Here is a 19,652-nt window from a genome sequence, read left to right as displayed (position 1 = left end):
AGCATGCATTTTTCTGTCTCAAAGGATGTTTTGGGTTTAATTTCTTTTCAGTTTGAAAGTGTGCTTTGTTTTCTAGGCTAATGTGTGACTATTCCCTCTACCATTTTTTTCTCTCTCATTTACTGTTATAGTTTTTACTAACATTCAAGGACAGAGAGGAAATCTGGTTTTATAATTGTTTGCTCTAACAAATTGCAGTGTATGGTATGTACAGCTGTTTTCAGCAGTTCAAAAAATTCAAAACATTTGGGTTAAGTAAGATAGAATTTAAGACTAAAGTGAGCTAGCGAACTGTGTAAAGCACATGTATGTTTCCAGGGTACTAAGAATTTCTTATCTATGAGCTAGCCTAATCTGTAGAGTGTTTTTTAAATGGAGATTCTTTTATCGTACTATACTGAAAGTGGATTGAAGCGATGATTTTGATTGAATAAAGTGTGGGTGAAATGAAATAATTTAAGTCATTAGGCAACTAAGTATTCAAATCCTTCTGTTTTCCTCCCTCAAGATGCAGAATCGGATGGCAATACTGCTCTGCAACTTGAAGCCTGCGAAGATGAGAGGAGTCGTATCTCAAGCAATGGTGATGTGTGCCAGCTCCCCAGAAAAAGTGGAAATTCTGGCTCCCCCACCTGGGGCAGTACCTGGGGACAGAATCACTTTTGAAGGTTTTCCTGGTAAGCACTGGGTATTTGGGAAATGGGGAACTTGAAGGAACTAGGAAACAGCTGACCTCTGCAAAGGTGACATTGGTGTTGAAGCAGATTTTAAAGCCTATTACATTTTTGGTTGAAGTTTTCTGAATTAGTTATGTTAAAACCCTTTATGAGTGCTAGGATTGTGTAAGTAAAGGATTGAAAATATTCAGGCACCTGCCAAAAGTTGGAAAATGCAAAGAAATAACTGTAACTCCTGCAGGTTTTATGGTACTTCTAAGAAACCAAGCAATTTAATATTAGTTTCTCAAGTGTTTCAGCATTGCAGATGTTTGAGTAAAGATGAACACACTTTGCAAGTTGCAATTAGCAAACATAAAGCATGGAAATAACAAGTATCTTGCCCAGTGTCTCAGTTTAAGTGATGAAGCAGTAAGTTGATGGTTCCAAGTCCTCTCCCTAGGAAAAGTCAGAACTTGAGCTAGGCTTTTGTGCAGGAGGAAGGGTGATGCCTATGTATGAGAGGAACCTATAATATTCAAAATGGGAGGGGGGCGGGGGATTTTTTGTTTGTTTGTTTGTTTGTTTTGTTTGTTTGAAGAGGGGGAGAAATGATTCCTTGGGTCTCCAAAGAAAGACATTAGATTCCTTTCCACTTCAAATACATAATCAGTTTTTAACACACAAAAATAATTCTGCATTGTTTAAATGGTGGGAACTCCAAGTTAGTACAGCATCAAAATAGGTTTCTAATTCACAAGCAAACCTTCTGTACCGAAGATTCCCCCTTTTGGTCATTCGAGCTATTGTAGGATTTTCATACAAGGAGAAACAGCTCTACTCAGTTTTTCAACTATCAAACAAAGGAAGTTCACATGCCAACTTGGTGCTGTGCTTTTGTTTTTTTTGATAAAGGCAAGGATATCCAGGAGATGTAATTGCTGGTAGCAAGTAGGAGCTGCCTGCCGGCCCCTCTGTTAAAATTATCTGGCCCAGTTTATACTGTGGCCAAGGAATTCATGCAGCACAGCATAGGCCAAGGCCTGCTCAGGATCACTATGTGACATTATTCTAAGAAAAAGTGGTCTGTAACTCCCAGGATTTCCTATCTTGGGGGAATTTTGAGTGTGTGCATTTATCAGTGAATTGTTTATATCCTTTTCAGAATGAATTTGTTACTAAGAAGTTTTCTTTCACATGTAAGGAAAACATAACTTTCAGTTTTGTACAGATCCTATCAAACTTTTTAAACGATTGTGTCTGACAATTTCTAGATGCAGAGTAGTATTTTGATTTATAAGCTTCTTGGCAAGCCCTATGCTTCTTACACACATCTACATAAATACCTTTCATAAATACACATACATATGCACACATATTTATGTGTGCATACATTTACACACTTCTCAGGATGAAAACGTTGCTTGTATATATATATATATATATATATATATTTGGTTGGCATGTGATTAAGGAAGCAATGGTCTATTCAAGTGTTTTGGAAATGGGGAAGAAAGCTCAGATTTCTGTGATTTAATGCTGCGATTGAAAATACTTGGTAAGAATACTGCTTTTAAAAGGCTATCAGTCTTGCAGCATTTCTCATTTTCAGTTTTCTGTTTTAAAAATGCACCAAGCTTGCTAGCTGAGATGTGGTATTGGTAAGCTGGATGTATGCAATGCATACTGAAATCTGAAAGGCTTCAGCAATTGTACTGGCTAAGCTGAAGGAATATTCATGACCTCTAATTTTTCATCACATATCTGTGAGTAAAGTTAGATCAAATGGTAAGTGTGTGTCCTCTATTACATGCAAGGATCCACTCATACTACTCTGTTGTTGTGGAAATGGGCATGCAAGAGACATCATCAAGTTGCAGAGTAAACCCTATTAGTAGCTAAGACCTGCAAAATAATGGAAAAGGCAGTGTGTGTATGTGTTTTGAGGGATGGAGGGTGACTTATTTTTTTCTTTTTCTAAGACATATCCTTACTCTAAATTTGTCTCAAGTAACTTCATATAGCTGGCATTTGAAAATCATGTAAGACCTGCTAGTGGTGCTGTTCTGTTATCCAGCGTATCTATTCTTGCACATCAGGATTAATGAGGTAGATTTTATCAAAATAATAAAACTGACTCTGTTGTTCGACTTGCAAAAAGCTTTTCCGAGAAAAATACATTTATAGGAACATTTGTTTTACAATCATTGCCAGATGTATAAGATATACCGATATTCTGTTGACATTTTGATTCTTAAAAAGATGTAGAGTATGCTAAAGGTGGTGTAAAAGTTGTACTTTAGTTCTAAAGTTATAACCTGTAGCCTGTGGTTATAAGGTTTTGTATGCTTCACAGCCATTTCCTTCTGACAGGGAGCCAAAGACACAGAGCTTTGGTAAGTGCCAAATGAAGGCTTTTACAACCTATCTGAAAAGCATATGTATCCAAGGCTACGGATTGTAGTCTGAAATATGGCAGCTGTTTCCTAATATTTAATAAATAGTTGCTCACAAACATTAGCAGGTATGAGCTGGAAGGGAGTCATGGACTTTGAAACCATACCTCATGCTTAACAGTAAAGTGATGTATCTCCTAGAGTTCCTATAGCAAACATGAGGAAAAGCTAGAGAGAAAAAATGTAAAGCACTGTAATGTAAATATAAAACACTGAGAAAAAATGTAAAGCACTGTCTTTTAAAGAAAATACTTTCGTCTTCAACTGTTGGTCTTTAGCAGACACAACTTGCAATGAGGTAACTGGCACATTGTGCCGTGCAACATGGATGGGATCTCGTGTGTGTTTGTAATCTAATAGTAATAGAGCAGGGCAAACTTTAAGAATGAATTTACGTGCAAGAGCTCAACAGGATACAAATTAAAGCTGATGCAGTTTTAGGATTTTGACAGTTTGTAGTTTTTTTAAAAAAAAACTGGAAACTCGTTAATAATGTCCCTTAACCAAGCAGGGAAGGCACTCCTATGTGGTAGGAGTGCCATACAAAATATTCATCAGACACAAGCTAATTTTCCTTGTTGATTTTTGGCTAAACAAACAAAACAAACAGTATCTTGCTTCAACCTCATTAAAATTAGTTGATCATTTTTCTGAAGAAGCTTGAGAGTTTTCTTAGAATGATTTTCAGTATTTTAGGCGAAGAAAGATTTGCTAAAGAATGCGTTTGTCTGGAGGACCATCTGTTCACTCAATGTCGTTGCATTTTAAGGGAACTTTAACACCATCTCGTACTCTAATATATGAATCTTCAAGATATATTGGGCTTTTTTTGTATTAAGAACTTTATCAAATTTATATCCAGCTTTCATGGGAAAGATCTGATTCATAAGCCATAGAAAAATTATTCCTTCACATGTCTGTAAATATGCCCTCCCACACAGTAATTGCTGTGAGACAACAATTAACTGGAGTTTTCATAGCTAACTGAGAAACCTTCTTTCTAGTAGCAGTCTAATTAATGTCATGACAAAATTCTAAAATGCGAAAATGCCACAGGAACCACAAGTCTATTATGTAAATTATTTGATTTAATGCTAGTTCTGGTTTAAGAATCTTTGTCATTTTGGTCTTTTGGTCAATACCTAGCTCTTCAAAGCAAGAAAATGCTAAGACTGCAGTGCAGTGGTTGGTCTGTATTTAACAGATTTCTTTAATCAAAGCTTTGGTGTATGGGTGCTTTCCTTCAGTTGCGTAGTTATATTCCATGGTGGGCATTGTGGTATCAGCTTTTCATAAAGTCTTTTCGTAGTTACTGAGTTGTTACAGAGTGGAGACGTTTCTTGCCTATTATGAGAATTTCTTCTGTAATACTTAAACTATTAGACCAAATTACATATTTAACAAAATTTGGGACCTTTTATTTGTTTCTTTTTATGTAGACTGGGAAGCTCGTTAAACCACTACAAGTTTGAATTCATTTTTAAATGTCCTTCTAAAGAATATTTTCTGAGGGAAAAATGTGATGAGGGGAAAGCTTAGGAAAATACACAGCTTAAAACTCTGGTAGTATTTAAAATTGGTGCCTATGCTAATCTGAGTTCACCACAGATCCCAAGAGAGTTGAAATGGGATTGAAAAGAAACTTATTAGCATCCAAAATGTGTTTTTTATAATAAAAGTCAGGTTTTGTTCTTACTGGGTAAAAAAAAATCACTTGCTTTTTATGTTTGAGGAGGGGGGAAGACATGCACAATGGATCATTTAACATTCTGTTTAATGATTTTATTAATTTGTATGCATTCACTTGGTCTAAATCCAAGTCTGTCTCTGTGAACTTAAGTATTGAGTAGGATTTCAGTTTCTTTGAAAATGCACAATTGGCTCCGAGTGATTAGGTTATTAATAGTATTGCTGTTTTTCTTTTAAATATTAAGTACACTGCAGTTGTGAAATAACTTGACTGCGTTACTGAATGCTGCTCTGGCAACCCTAGCCTGCTTAACACAGAAGTCTGGCCCGGTACGCTTCTCATGCACAGTTGCAGATGTAGAAGCTACAGAAGTTAGGCATGTCTACAGGCTGAAATAACTTAATATTGCAAGAACTGAGAATGTGAGTAGACTGAATTACTGAAAACATTTAAAGAAGAAAATAAGGCAGGTTGGAATGTTCACTTACTCACGCTGGTCAGTCAGTCAAGAATACACCAAGCAGTAATAACTCATCCAACTACTAGAAACGTAGCTTGTGCTATAAACCTACAGGTGTTTTTTTTTGGTTCCTGAGCTTTTGGGGACATTGAGTAGTGGAAGATGTGAGTACTTTACATCCTGCTCACATAGAGAACTTTTCATTTTGCGTTTAAGAACTTCTTGCTCCCCTGAGAGGATCTCAGGGAAGATCCGTTTGCCAGGATGTGTTGTTTGAGTCTTGTTTTCTTTAGAGGTTTCAGTTATATGGGCCGAATGATTCCGACATTGCACACCTAGCTTTTAGCAAGTAAAAATACATGCACAGTATCATCAGGTTACAGATAGTATGCCACCACCTTCAGCCACCACCTTTAAATATGTTCTGATCATATCTGAAACAAGTCTTGGGGTTTTCCTTTTTCCTGCTTGTGTGTTACACACAAGAGGTTAAGAGTACCCAACAGCATTATCATTAAATAACTTCTTAAAATGAAATAATGTTTTTGTGTAGAAGGATCTGTATCATATTAAGATTCAGAAATGAAATTTGCTTGACCTTTGGTTGGAAAATTGGTTGTCTTGCTTAATCTAGATTATATTGGCAGGCAGCAGTTTTTTCAGTATAAATATTTACCGCAGGGGATCTTATTTACTGTAGTTGTTTCGTTCCTATATTTTGGATTTTATGCCCATTTACTAAAAAAACAGGAAGAAATATTTGACTCTGGAACACTTTGCTTTTCTGAGTAATGAGTTTGTATTGCAAAATATTGCTAAAAGAACATTTTTCTGTAGTCATTAGAAATTTTTAAATAGATTTCCTAATGTAGTTAGGCTGTCCCCCTGTCAGTATTTCACCTGATCAATAGTTTACCATGGTATACACCTGGAAACAGGTGATTTAAAGAGACTGAGGCCAAAATTGCTGAGATACAAGTTGGCCCTTAATGCTACTATTATTTTATGCACTGGAGCTGATCCCTAAATGGTACAAAAAGTAACAGAAAATGGTTGAAATTTGGGGCTAAAATTATAGGTCAGTATCCTAGTTTTAGACTATTCTTGTCTATGTTCAACATTTCTCACCTGTAAACGCAAAATAAATTTCTAAAAATTCAGTAATTCTTAAGATACATAAGCTGCGTCGTGTGGTCCACATCTACTTAATTCTTAGAAATCCTTTTGCTTTTAGGTAATGTTTGTAAACTAACAACCAGCAATAGTTTTCTATTTTCTATCTAAATAGATTTCTTCGTTTTTGACGTAGTAGTAGTCTGTTACTGATGCTTTTTTCCCTGAAAGCCCAGCATTTTGAGAGAGGATCTGGAGGCATTTCCTAGACAGTCCCTAATTAAGATTAAAGTTTCCATTTTGAGACTCGCAGGTAATATTTTTTTCCCTTAAAAGTTTTTACACAGATACCATGTGAGCTTTCACAAATGCATATTTATGCACATGTGCATAAATAGATCTCTTGCTCTGTCTTCTGTATTGTGTGCTATTAGTTTTATTCTTTGTTTTGAAACAGGAGATCCCGAGAAGGAACTTAATCCCAAGAAGAAGATGTGGGAGCAAATCCAACCTGATCTTCATACCAATGACCAGTGTGTTGCTACATACAAAGGAGTTCCATTTGAAGTGAAAGGGAAAGGTGTTTGCAGGGCAGAGACCATGGCAAACAGCGGAATTAAATAAGTGGTTATTAGCCTGTTCAGATGTTGAAATGGAAAGTAACGAGAGCACAATAAAAACGTCAATGTATAACCCCTCTGAAATGCATGGCTAATATGTTTTTTGTTTGATTCCTCTTCCAGAGATACAGAATGTTCTGTCTGTAATACTTTAACAATTCACTCATTCTCCATATTTACTGTCCTTGAGGTTGTGTTCTCAGCAGTCAGTAACCACACAATGTTCAAGACTTAATTGCCAAAGCTTGTTCATGGTATAACTAAAGGCTGGCAAGCATCTTTTCTAGACAGCTGAAAGTTTTAGAGGATCCATGAAGCACGAACATCTCAATAAGGAAAACTTTCAGCCATGTTCCTTGTGTGGTAACACAAGGTGGTCAATTAGAAAGGTACAGCGTGAGCAGTTGGTCAGTGAAGACCATAATTAGTTTCATTCTTCTTGTTGTCTTTCAGAGGTTTCACTTCTCTCAAGCATTTTTCATATATATTATAAACTTCTGCAAATTTTGGTTTTGGATGTGTCATCTGAGCTGTCTGTGGGCAGTTGTAATGGGAATATAAAACTATGTCCTGTTATGCCCTAATACAAACACATTGGCATACATAAAATATGTTGTTTTACTATATTAGCTCATCTTTTCCAATTCAATAGTGCCAAATGACAGATAATACTACAAAAGAATAAATAGCTAATAGATGGCCAAACGATGTTAGTCAAATACCCCCCCTAAAAAAAAAAAGCTTTCCAATGCATGAAACACATATAAAATGTATTTTTATTGTTTTAATGTATCTTTGAGTAATATTTTATGCAGAATATGGCTTGGTTTTAATAGTAATAGCTATTCTTCTTCAGGTTTCACCGTTTGAATTACTCCATAATACATTAAGAGCAGTCACAATGGCTATGGGAAAATCCTCAATTTACTCCTTTTAATTCTTGCCTTGCAGTACACTGAAGTAACCATCTTAGATCAATTCACAATAAAACCCTTTAAGCAACTATTTAGAGGTAATTACATGTTTGAGCATATACTATTTAATTACCTGTCTACAGCCTAACTACTCAAACAGCACTTTTCTAACCACTGAAATAAAAAACAAACTTATCCAACCTGAATTTCACAGGCTTTGAACTTCATCCCGTAAGCTGGGAGACGAAAACAAAATGATGATGATAGAAAATTGAAAGGAGCAGGCACAAAAGAAAAGATGAACAGGTTTCTTTTTGGATGCGTTTTGTATGTGCCTATACACTTAACTGTGCTCGTTTTCTATGCATCTGGGAATCAGCGGTAGTAATTAGCACATTTTAAATGTGCTGAATAGCATTAGGCATGTGGGAACTATTTTAACTGCTTTGTAAACTACATATCTGATAATATCTTATTAAACGATATTCTTGAAGTTGAAAATCTCAGTTTTAATTATTCTTGAATCAAGGTAAGGAAACAACTTTGCAGTAGATAAATTTAATTTTTAATACTGGAAAACTTTTTACAAACAGCAGATTTCAGAGGAACTTATGAAAGCTCCAAAAATTGAGCAGAAAAGTTCCTTCATTCCTTACAGCCTGAACTCATGCATTATTATATGCTTTCTTTTTCTCCAGCTCTGTGTTTTATCTGCAATATACAATCAGATGCAGCATAAAATCTTACTCCTCACTGTGTGCATGTTAGGTATTAGCACTATTAGTATATTAGTTACATTTACATATATAACAAATTAGCACTAGTTTGGTCTGATGGTGTGGTTGAAGCTAGGATTCTGGATCCAGTAGCATGAGGTACTACTCTGTGAAAGGCATGTGGTTTGGGAATCTAAAGAGATATTTCCAACCATGTGTTCAAAGATATTTGGTATAGAATGGTTTTGGGTGTGGAATGTTCCAATTGCTGGCTTTTCTACTGTTTTATTTCCATTAAATGTTGTAAACTATAGAAAATAGACACGAGTACCTGAAAGCTAATTTTATTCTTTGTTATGTTTAAATAGAAGCACTTGATATTTATTCTGTCTTATAAAATTCAAGAGCTTTTGTAAGACAATAGCTCTTTCCTCTTTAATTTTGCTCTTCTGGTTGTCTAGAAAGACATATTTATGCTGCACTGAGCTCAACAGGGACAACAGGGTACTTGAGACACTGTGCAAATACGCTTCCTCACTGAATCCAGCTTCTTTGGCCTTGTCTGCATGAGTAAGTAAAACCGCAGTGAAATCCTTCCATGTGGGACCCAGAAGTTCCTGTAATGAAAAACAAATCTCAAGTAGATATCTTTTCTTGTTCACTTCACCCAATCCCACCTCATATACTTATGTATTAACAGACCAGAGTATGTTCTTTTCCTGGCAGTAATCCAATTCATGCTATTTGAGTTGCTGAAATTTCAGGGGGTTTTGACCTTTGAAGAAAATGACGTCCCCATATAGTGGAAATAAGTGGTCATGCAGTGCTAGCAGTTCTTTGTTCTCCTGCTACAGGTGTTAATAGAGTTAATATATATATACATATATGTGTGTGTGTGTAAATAAGGAAAATGGTTGTTAGCTACAGCACATATCAGCATAACATGTAAAATTCAAGTAGTTTATTGTTTCTACATATTTATATTTCTATTTATAGAAGCTCTTTGGGAAAGCTTTTACAAATCACCTTACATAGAATAAATAAATAACACATTTTTCTATAACGCTAATTTCAGTAACAGCTTTATCCCCTAAAACTGAACTGTTCCAGCAATTCAGGAAAAACACAAATCAAATGCATCAACTTAAATGACAGCTGGGGAGTTTGTCTTTATCTGCAGTGGTTCATCTGATGGTGGGGAATTTAGAAAATAAGCTGTTTTTTTAAACTCTTGCAGATTAGATGTTTACTGTATTTTGGTATAAGTTCTCTTAGGAAGAGTTGAGGTATAGGTTTTAGGGAGAGAGAGTAGTGCCTTGATTTTCTGTGTACTCAGATGAATTGGTGCTAACATTAATTCTGAATTCATTAGACTATTAAAATAGAAATCGAAAGAGATTTAAGTAATAATAGTCTTTTATATGAATTACTGATATATCGTCCTTAATATGCAGGGGATTATTGTGAGAACTGAATGCTAAAGGTAGTCCTTATGGTAATTTATTATGCAATGACACACTGAAATATAACAATTGTTGTATTCCCAGCGCTCAGACAGCTGTCCTGCCCTATTTGTTAGTGGCTGATGAAACCATAGCACCTAGTGTTTTAAGGGGTTAATAACTAAAATAAGCTGAGAGTCAGTTACAATCACAAAACAGAATTAAGTGTTGTTTTCTCACTTTTTTAACATGCTTTATTTCATCTCCAGTGGGGGTTTTTGTAGCTTCATTAAAGGAGAAGGGTATCCTGGCATCCCTTAAACTTTTAATGCCCACATGGACTTGATCCATGCTTAGGGTAAAAATATTAGCAAAAAATATCGAGTCCTCTTACGTATCTTGAAGTATAGAGGCATGGGAGAACTGAATAAAGAAAAAAGGTAATGCTGAGAACAAATATATATGTCATCTGGCAATGAGGAAAAGTGCTGTGAAAACTTAACAACTAACTCAAACTACTGGGAAAATGAGGAGTAGCCTAGCAGTACAGAGTAATCGTGAGGAAAGTCAGAACAACTTGAACTGGTGTGTGTATATATATCTATATTTTTTTAGGTAATGTCATTACTGCAGGTGATAGTACTTGATGCGCCAGGAAGTCCCTTTCAGTCTTAAAGGTTTTTAGAAAGTTATTTGTGTAAGATGGATGTGAAGTGTAATACACAGACTTTAACAATGGTTGAAAGCCTTGTTTTTTTTGTAACTCGTATAAACAAACCTCTTTGGAGACCCTTTGGTCTCCTTTTCAATGAAGTATTTGCATGGTAATGAAAACATTTCCACAGAAAAGAAAGCCATCCCATTTCAGTGTCTCTCCCTCCCACTTTTCTTACCTACTTCCAAAAAAAATTTCCCCCAGAGGAGAGATGCAAAATATTTGCTTCGAGCCCGTTACGCTAGAAATTGTCATTACCTAGCGTAAATTTAGGGGAACTGTCTAGTTATTCTCTCTTGAACAGACACAGCAGTAATAACAGTGCAGGACAGAGCTGAGCATCCTTACCCTAGGTCAGTCAGATTTCCTGCATGACTTTGGACCTGTCATATTCTGCTTCGGGCTGTGTTGTATCCTATACAGAGCGCAGAAGAGTAAGGTAACCAGACCTTTGCTTCGTATAATCTCTTTAACAAGCTAGATCTGTCATAGTAAACCTTTAACTCATTTCTGAGAGAGAAGCTTGCTTTGATGGGTAAATTTAATTCCTAAATCCTGTTGTGCTGAGTCCAAGTACAGCAGACAGCAGTTGTTAGCTCTCTTCTCGGTTTAGTGTGGTAAGTGTAGCTCTGGTTTACAGTTTTGGAGTTGGGCACGGTGTATATTTCAAACAGTGGATAGGAAAATGTTCCCATTTTCAGCTGCACTTCTCTAACTTGCTTCTGCAGTGAACTCCATAGCTATTTTCAACCACAGACAAAGAGCCCCCATTGTGGGCAGAGGCTTCTTCCTATTTACTTATTTGTTACCTGGATGAACTGAACGGTGTGTTCGTTCTCATCGGGACACAGAGGCAGGTCAGCCCGCAGGACCAGAAGGGCTAGATGCAGGCCTTCCTCCCTGAAGTGCTGAGCCAGGGCTGATCGCACCGCCTCTCTCACCCGCTCCTTGCTCAGGCTGCTGTGGGGGAAGCCTGGAGTGTCAAGCACCCGCACACGGAGGGCGAGCTCGCAGCCATTGCGCCGTGTGATCCCCGAAATGTGGCAGCTGTGGCCCAGGCTGCAACATGTAGTCACGGAGCTGGGGGAGAGCCGGCTTTCGAAGTCATCACTGCCTAGCAGGCTGTTCCCAGCAGCGCTTTTGCCAGTCTGAGTCCTTCCAAGGACGACGAGGTTGATTGTCATCTCGTTGCTGCCTGCCATTGTCTATGCTTGTAGCCACAAACCTGTCATTAAGTGAAGAACAAATAACGTGAGCTGTTTGAGACGACAACTTTAAAAACACTCCAGCAAAAATGGCAAAACTTGGTGTCTTTTGAGCATCCTTCCCTGCCTGAAATATCTATTTACTACTGCTAGACATTCAATACACCACATGCATACCTCTGATCCAAGGACACGGCTTTGGCCTCCAGTTTGCTGCTCAGGAAGAGCGAGACTCCCTGGTAGCTTGGTGGGCTGCCCTCCTACGCTGGTGGAGAATGAGGAGCTGGGAAAGAGTCAGATCTGAGGAGCTTTAGGAAGAAATAAAGCAGATAAATTTAAGGAGAGGCAACAAACAAGGAGAGCAGGAGCTGAGAAACAACCATGGAAAACAGCGTTGTGGGAGAGTGTTTTATGAAAAGAAGGAAAATTAGGGGAGGAAGAATTGACAAATGTGTGCTGCTGATACTAGGTGACTATTTCAAGAAGTAAATCTTCATGTGCTTTTAAGAGGGGAAAAAAAAAGGTGGTATGGAAGAAGTAGCTTTTAAAGGAGCACTTTTCCCACACTGGAGACTGATACTAAAGCTGTAACAGACAATAATTCAAAAGAGCTTTCTGATGCAGGTAAACAAATACAGGAAGGATGTCTTAGTGAAGAAAGAAAGGCTGAAATAGCTAACACTGCAGATTCTAACTCCAGGTCAAATTGAAATTTAGGAAATCTATACAGTCTTTCACAGCACAGTGGGAAATAAAAGTGTAAGCTAGTGGATAGAGAGGGGAGATAAGTACGTATTGTTTCCAGTTAGTATAACTGTTCATAAATAAGCCATCTCATTTTCTTCTTTTCTGTAATCCAGTATCCAAAGGGGTTTGATGCACATTAATTGTCTCAGAGGAATATTGGTTAAATTCAGAGATGTTTCAGGTGGAAAAGCAATTAGTAAATAAGCAGCTGATTTCAAGCTATCAGTGACACCTGAATTTAAAGTTTTTGTATTTCTTTATTTTTATTTTTTAATGTACTGCATTTATGTACTCAGACTGTGGGTAACTTCTCAGTGGAATTGTCTGCATTTAATTTTAGATTTTTGCATATGCAGTTCAGGGATTCTCCTTTATGTCAAATCCATGCCCAAATCAGTCTTTTGAAATAACTTAAGTACAAAGCCAAACATGCGAGATCTATTACTGTAACATTACTTTTGTTACAGACAACACTAAACACTGTATATGATCGTACAGAATTTGCTATTTGTGAGTTTTTTGTGAATTCTTTCCATGATCCACTTCCCTTTTTTCTTAAGAATACCTACCTATTCCCTTTAAAAAGACACCTTATGAAATGGTCGTCGTCAGTTATTCATCAATCTAGATGGGTATTGTATTCATTTTTCGTAACGTAACAATGTGATATGGAGGACACAAATTCATGCATTCCTTTTTTTCCCCCCAGTCATAACCAAAGATATTTTTTTTTCCCTATATGCAGTCTATACTTAAATGCTTAGTTTAAATTCGTGGTATGTAGCTTACCTTATATTCCCTGAAATTCTTTTTTCATTGTCTCATGATCCATGTGTGCTGAGAAAAAAGACGTTCATAGGTGAACTTTGAAACTAACAACAGCAACGTACCATGCTGAAACTGTTACGTACACATTCATCTGGTTAATCTATTACTGATAGATCCTCATTCAATTGGATACATTCGGTCTGTACTTGACAGTGTCCATTGAATTTTTGCAAGTTAGATGCAAATGCGGATTTTGCAATCACTTTATTGATTATATGAAGTTGGTATTTTTTCAAGTTATTGAAGTTCTACCAGCAGTATAATGTCAGTGGCAGTGGAGGTACTGGGTTATTTTCAGTTGTTGCATGTTCTTGAATACATGTTCATATATGCAATTTCTTTTATTCTTACAATTAATTGATAACCACAATATTTTCAAAGCACCATGTAAATGCAGATATAAAGCTGGTTGCCTAACAAAGATGGATTAAGATAATCCCAAAATGGATAAAACTACAGAAATCACGTATGAATCAGGAAGAAATCTGAACGCTTGCACCAGTGCCAGTAACGTGCATTCACTGTTAGCTAGATAGCTTTGATCATGTGCTATGCTTGATAAGTTTGTCTTGCAAGCATCATTCTTTGCCATACTGTAACAGTATTAAAACCAAAGGTTAAATCATTTTACAGAAAAGCCCTATCACTTGCTTATTTTTGCTACAAGTGGGTAAGCGACTAATTTGAACTCGTGTGCCATAGTAGGAAGTAAATCCACACGTGTGCTTTAATGTCTGGATTCTGGTAACAAAACAAAAAGGTGAAGCAAGTCTGCTTGTCCGTTCACAGGGAAAGGTTTAGCTATACCTCCCCTCCGACCATAAATCCCAGCTGGGTGGAGGCATATGTTTACTCCAATAATCTGGAAATCTGAGAACAAGAGTGTGGTATGTAGGCTGCCTGTGGTGGGAGGAAAAGAGGAGGGTGTTTTCCAGAGCCCAGTCCTGCTAGGGACATCGTCATCCAAAATGTAGCTCTATTTGGGAGCTCAGATGTGTTGGTTTACTCCAATACCAGGCTGCTCTTGCTTGCAGCACTGGGATGAAGACTTCAGTTCCTCCAGAAGCCTCTTGTGATTTCCCACTGTTGTGCCACAAGCACAGACAGTGCTTTGGCAGAAGGTAGGAGCTAATGGTGCTTTCACAGCCTCCTTGTGTAAATTCACGTTATTCTTTCACGAGTTCATCATTTATGTTGCTTGGCTTTCAACAGCTGTGCAGCAATTTTGTTGCTGTATGTTTTTGAGAGCACATAGCAAGTCAGTTACCTATAGGTAGCTCCCTGCTCTTGAGCCTGCCTGTTCTGGTGAAAGGTGAGATGTTAAATCTTTCCTTGTGTTGTACAAGTAGCTGAGGCACATACTGCTCGTTTCTACCACGAAAAGTCTTGAAGGTCAACACCGTGTGGATTGTGTACAACTCGAGTCATGCGCAGGGTTTATCTCTTCATATGTTTATATATATATAAGGTGTACAGCAAGGCTTCTTTATCTGCTAGTGGGTAGGGGCGATACTTGAAAAGCAAAAGAGTAGGTCAGTAAGACTGGATGTTGTGAAGATAAAATCCAGATGCTTTGCTTTAATTTGCCTTGAAGTCTTGCCTTTGGTTAAATCGTCACAGTCCAGCTCTGCACCTTTTGTTGGACTGTTCCTATGCATAGTAATGCCTCTTGTTAGGTCTGAGACAGCGTAAGTCCTAGCAGTTGCAGCTAGCTGAACCTATAGCCTGCCAGCGAACGATTTAAGCTGTGCATGGACAGGAATTCAAAATAGCAAGAAAGCTGGAATCACAGAAGCAGTGGAGCGGTGTATGCAAAATACAGCTTGCCCAGCTGTAGGCAGAACAGGGCTCTTACACTGGCGAAATGGCTATGAAATTAAGAGCAGTGTAAACGAGGCACTGTTTAAATGCTATGTAAAACTTAGCTAAGCATTCTTCCCCGCCCAAAAAAAAGAGATTTCATTCCAGTATAGTTGTGAATGTAGCACAGTCTGAGTCGGGACACATCTGGAAGGTCTTATGTCAACACGGGCAGGGGATTTTAAGAAGCCCTTTTCCTGGGAGGATGTGATGGAAAAAGTCAAACTGATTTATATGACACTTGCTTAGGCTCCTTGAAGTACATGGAAAGAATCCTCCCCAAGGTGGCAGTATCAGCCTGCTCCACAGGTACTGTAAAACTCAGCTGGGGTCCCCTTGCTCTGAAGTCCAATGCTGAAATGAAATACCAGGTTAGAAATGGGCGAAATCAATAGAAGATACAGAATAATTACAGGGGCCTTCAAGCATCTGCTAAAATAACAAAGATGTAAGAAGCATTTCTCTCTCCTTTGTCACAAAAAACCCTTGATATTTGTGTAATAAAAATATTTATATTTTTCTATATATGTGCATGTAGAAAAAAAACAAAACACAGCACAACATCTTAATGAGTTTGAACAGCAGTAACACAAGGTAGCAGTTAAGAAATTGGAAGTTTTATTTGCTGTCCCTTACATGATTCTTTTTTCTAATACAGACCTTTGTTTTCCCACAGCTTGTGAATTTAGTTGGTGACATTTGTCATGGGGCTTTGAATCTGAGATCTTACAGTCTACTGTCAGAATATGAATGTGCAAAGAGCGAGTACGGAGTGTGACATAATTGCACTTGATGCTTTTTAGCACTCCTCACTGCCTGTGGGTAAGCTATTATTTAGCTTCCTTTGTGTTTGCAAGACTTAGTTTTTCACTTTGCAGTTTTAAAAATAAAACTGAGCCTATTATGGATTGGCAGGCAAGAAGGCTTCCTGTAATTGATAAATGAGTCTTGTACTGCTCCCACAGAAATGCCAAGCAAGTCGTCTAGTAAGGGATTGCCAAGAATTGAAGGAACTAAGGCCCCTAATCCGATTGAAAATAGCTGGAGTTTGGGTGTACAACTTCTCCCGTTTTTGAAAAAGCAATGCTAAAATAATTTGCAAGTTGCTATTGGATTTATATATATTTACAGAGTTAACTAGAGTTGCAATGCATCTTCATCACATTACCCTGTCAGCTGCCGTTGGATTCCTGTGATCACCCAGTTGGTCTGCGAGCACCCCGAGCAAGCTTCCACCCTGCCTTTCAGTCTGTTCCAAGCAGGCTCCATCTCCTGAGCCGCAGTGCCATAGGTTCTCTTTAGGCACATGACATCCCTCACCATGTGTCTCCCTTCAGTTCCCACGCCTTCCCATCCCTTACAGCTTCTTTCCCTATGTGGGCTCTTATTTGGGCCCAAGATGATGCCAGAATAAGTAATTTAAGATGTGCTTTGATGAAGTTCTCTTGGAGAAAACCCAGTGAGGCCATTTGATGGATTGCCACACACAGAGGCAGGCTTTCAGCCTTCCCAAACAACATGAGAAATCCAGGAAGGTATGCAGTCCGTGTACTTGGTGGGGATTCAGTTCTGGTAGACACGTTAGTTCAAAGGAAAGCCACGCAAGTCACTGCTGAGACAAAGATAGCACAGACTAATGGTGCTGTGTTCCTTTTGGACTATGTTCACAGTGACAGCTGTACTGATCCTAAATGAATGCACTCAGAATATACACTGTTACCTTAAAACAGTCTTTTTTTTTTTTTTTTTTCTTTCATCCTTTGCTTAATCCTATCCTTATTCTCAGTATTTTGCAGTAAGCAGTCATCAGCAACCTACCAGATCGTGTTTCTCTTTGCAGTATAGGCGGTGTGCAAGTGGATTGGTCTTGCTAGGAAGAAATGAGGTGGGGTGTAGCTGCAGGCTAGCTACACCTGCTTTGGGACACTACAACTGCAGAACCAGCTCCTCAGGTTCCCACTGTACTCCTTACAGTGGAATATGGGGTCAGGGCAAATAAGGTTGGCAGAAAGGCAGATCGAGGGCCTGCCTTGTGTTCAGGAGGAGACTGAGCTGAAGTGTCAACAGAGTGAGAGCATCAGCCAGAAGTTGTTTTTCTGCTTTCCCACTGGATCACCAGGATCCACAGGACAACCCTTTCATTCATCCCCTGCAAAACCCTTTGTACTAGAGGGCGGTGTTTTTGACATGCTGCTCTGGTGTCTCTGCTGTGGAAGTATTGTCTCTGCTTAGTTGGCAGGAATGATGTTCTTCGAAGCACTTGGCTTCAGAGTGCTGCTCTAACAAGCCACAGGAGCACGTTCTCTTCTTGCTTCCCCTTAAAATGGTTTGGTATGACATAGCTTTTCAAAAGGCAGGGGGATGTGTTGTACAATGGGGCATGTCACACTGCAACAGGCCTCCCATTTCAAATGCTCGCACTTATTCCCACCTTCTCTGGTTTAACGAACAACTTTCTCCATGGCACCAGATCATTTTTTTTAATATAGAAAGAATGTTTTTAATATACCTTACTGTGCTATATTGTCTTTTGAGCAGATTACTTAGAGATATTTAAGCTGTCTTGTTTTCACCCGTGTTTCCAGGATACATTTTCTGTAGTATAAAGGTTGGATGTAAGTTGCTAGTGTATAGGATTGGCCATAGGACTGTGCAGCAAGGCTGACGTGTTTGTCTCTGCTCACTGCTTCGTGTGAATAGACAAAATGGCCAAAGAAAGTAAGAGGTGATGCTACAATTAAGACTATACGTGTATAAATAACAGTAAATGAAATCTGATTAAATCATAAGCTGTTGATTATAAAGGCGGATACTTGAGAAAGAAGAAATATCCAGAAAGCATGAAAATAGAGACTTAAGAATCCTGTTTCCTTAACACATACTTACCTGGATGAAGCCTGTGACTGGCTGCATACATCATCTTCTGCATTGACAACCCAAGTCAGAGCACCATACCCATTCACTTTCTTATGATTAGTCTCAAATGCATCCTCGTAAGTAAAAGCATTTTGCCCCTCTGTTGTATGTGCTGTGAATGGAGAACATTCATGGAAGCTCAGGAAACCTGGATCTGGCTACTGGTTTTGTAGCTCTCACTCCATTATTCGGAGAAGCTGCACAATTTCTCAGTTTCCTCATCTAAATAGCAGGGGGAGTATTCCTTTCTTTTGACAGTACATAGTGGGATTGATTTACCTGAAGGCAACAGGTTTCTGTAGGGCAATAACAGCATTGATCACAATAATAATAAAAAAAAGTATTATCATTATTGTGAAGGGTTCACTAGGGACTCAGATAACTTGAGACTTACTTTCCAAAAATATTCCCACAATGCTGGAAAGGTTATAACCGGTGTAACCCCAATAACCACAGAAGCTGCACCTATACACAGAGATGGCTTGGTCCCACTGCTACTCATATGCACTCTAATCCTTAAGTGGTTTTTCATAGGATGTAAGGCATACAGAGCATATAAAGTTTCTACTTGAGAATGTAAAAGTGATACTTTTCTACTCAATAACATATCCGTGTGCATTCAGGAGAGCTTTAGTTACTTCATTCCTTATTTTCCAGGCTTTTTAGGGTGTAAAGATACAACACATGTTGAGGACTTCTCCTAAAATACCTAATACCAAACAACATAGTATTTTTTTATACTCTGATTATGGTTCTTTCTTGTCTTCTGTCTATATACATGCGCTTTAGGGGCAAACTGCTCCGTTGCAAGGAATGTTTCTTAAAAGTACAAGTTTAAGAAACTGGAATACCAACTAAAAGTACTACTACCCTTTCTTATTTCTGATAATCATGATGGCTTTTAAACATGAAGCCTGAACAGATGCTTTTTATATTCTAAAAAATTTGAAACAAGCTGAGTCGGAGGGTATCTTCCCATATATTTCATGATGTCAAGCCACTGAATGTGTAACATCAGTATTACGCTGTAAAGTTGTTCTCCAAGCCGCTGGGGCTTGCTCTAGCAATGCAGTTGTTTAGAAAAGTGTAATTGCTGTTTCTGGTTTATTAAAGCTCTGCATAGTGTGTAGGGAAGTGCAAAGTATGTGTTTATAAAGCTGGTGTGTGGATTAGGACTCTGAGCCCCAGACTCTGTAATTAACCCCCTTTCAGGACTTGAAGTGTGATAGGTTATTATCTTATGTGGTGGCTGGAAATCTGCCTGCTTAATGTAAAACACAGAGCTGCATCGCTGCGTGCTCTCCTGAAGGTAGC

The 19,652-nt window shown here is 38.2% G+C and overlaps 2 protein-coding genes across 6 annotated transcripts in view; one reads left to right on the top strand and one right to left on the bottom strand.

The window, feature by feature from the left end:
• Window positions 1-7,079, top strand: part of AIMP1 (aminoacyl tRNA synthetase complex interacting multifunctional protein 1) — a 32,626-nt gene extending 25,547 nt beyond the window's left edge. For all 4 annotated transcript variants that reach the window (XM_072036943.1, XM_027456815.3, XM_027456816.3 and 1 more), the window contains exons 6-7: window positions 509-677; window positions 6,833-7,079. In XM_072036943.1, the coding sequence (XP_071893044.1) occupies window positions 509-677; window positions 6,833-6,999 (336 nt within the window). In that variant the 3' untranslated portion in view covers window positions 7,000-7,079. The remainder of the gene's footprint in view (window positions 1-508; window positions 678-6,832) is intronic.
• Window positions 7,080-8,953: 1,874 nt separating this feature from the next.
• Window positions 8,954-13,677, bottom strand: GIMD1 (GIMAP family P-loop NTPase domain containing 1). 2 transcript variants are annotated; one of them, XM_038178422.2, is made up of 4 exons: window positions 13,524-13,629; window positions 12,165-12,295; window positions 11,592-12,007; window positions 8,954-9,242 (listed from the first exon to the last, which is right to left on the bottom strand). In XM_038178422.2, exons 3-4 carry the CDS (start codon window positions 11,982-11,984, stop codon window positions 8,970-8,972), a joined length of 666 nt encoding a protein of 221 aa, XP_038034350.1. In that variant the 5' UTR covers window positions 11,985-12,007; window positions 12,165-12,295; window positions 13,524-13,629; the 3' UTR covers window positions 8,954-8,969. The 2 variants fall into 2 exon arrangements, with proteins under 2 accessions (XP_038034350.1, XP_005019876.2); XM_005019819.6 differs by lacking the exon at window positions 12,165-12,295 and having other exon boundaries at window positions 13,524-13,677.
• Window positions 13,678-19,652: the final 5,975 nt, after the last annotated feature.

The sequence above is a fragment of the Anas platyrhynchos genome, chromosome 4 (genome assembly GCF_047663525.1).
Source record: "Anas platyrhynchos isolate ZD024472 breed Pekin duck chromosome 4, IASCAAS_PekinDuck_T2T, whole genome shotgun sequence".
Lineage (NCBI taxonomy): Eukaryota > Metazoa > Chordata > Aves > Anseriformes > Anatidae > Anas > Anas platyrhynchos.
The sequence above is the reverse complement of the archived record's forward strand: the minus strand, read 5'-3'. Positions and strand labels throughout refer to the sequence as shown.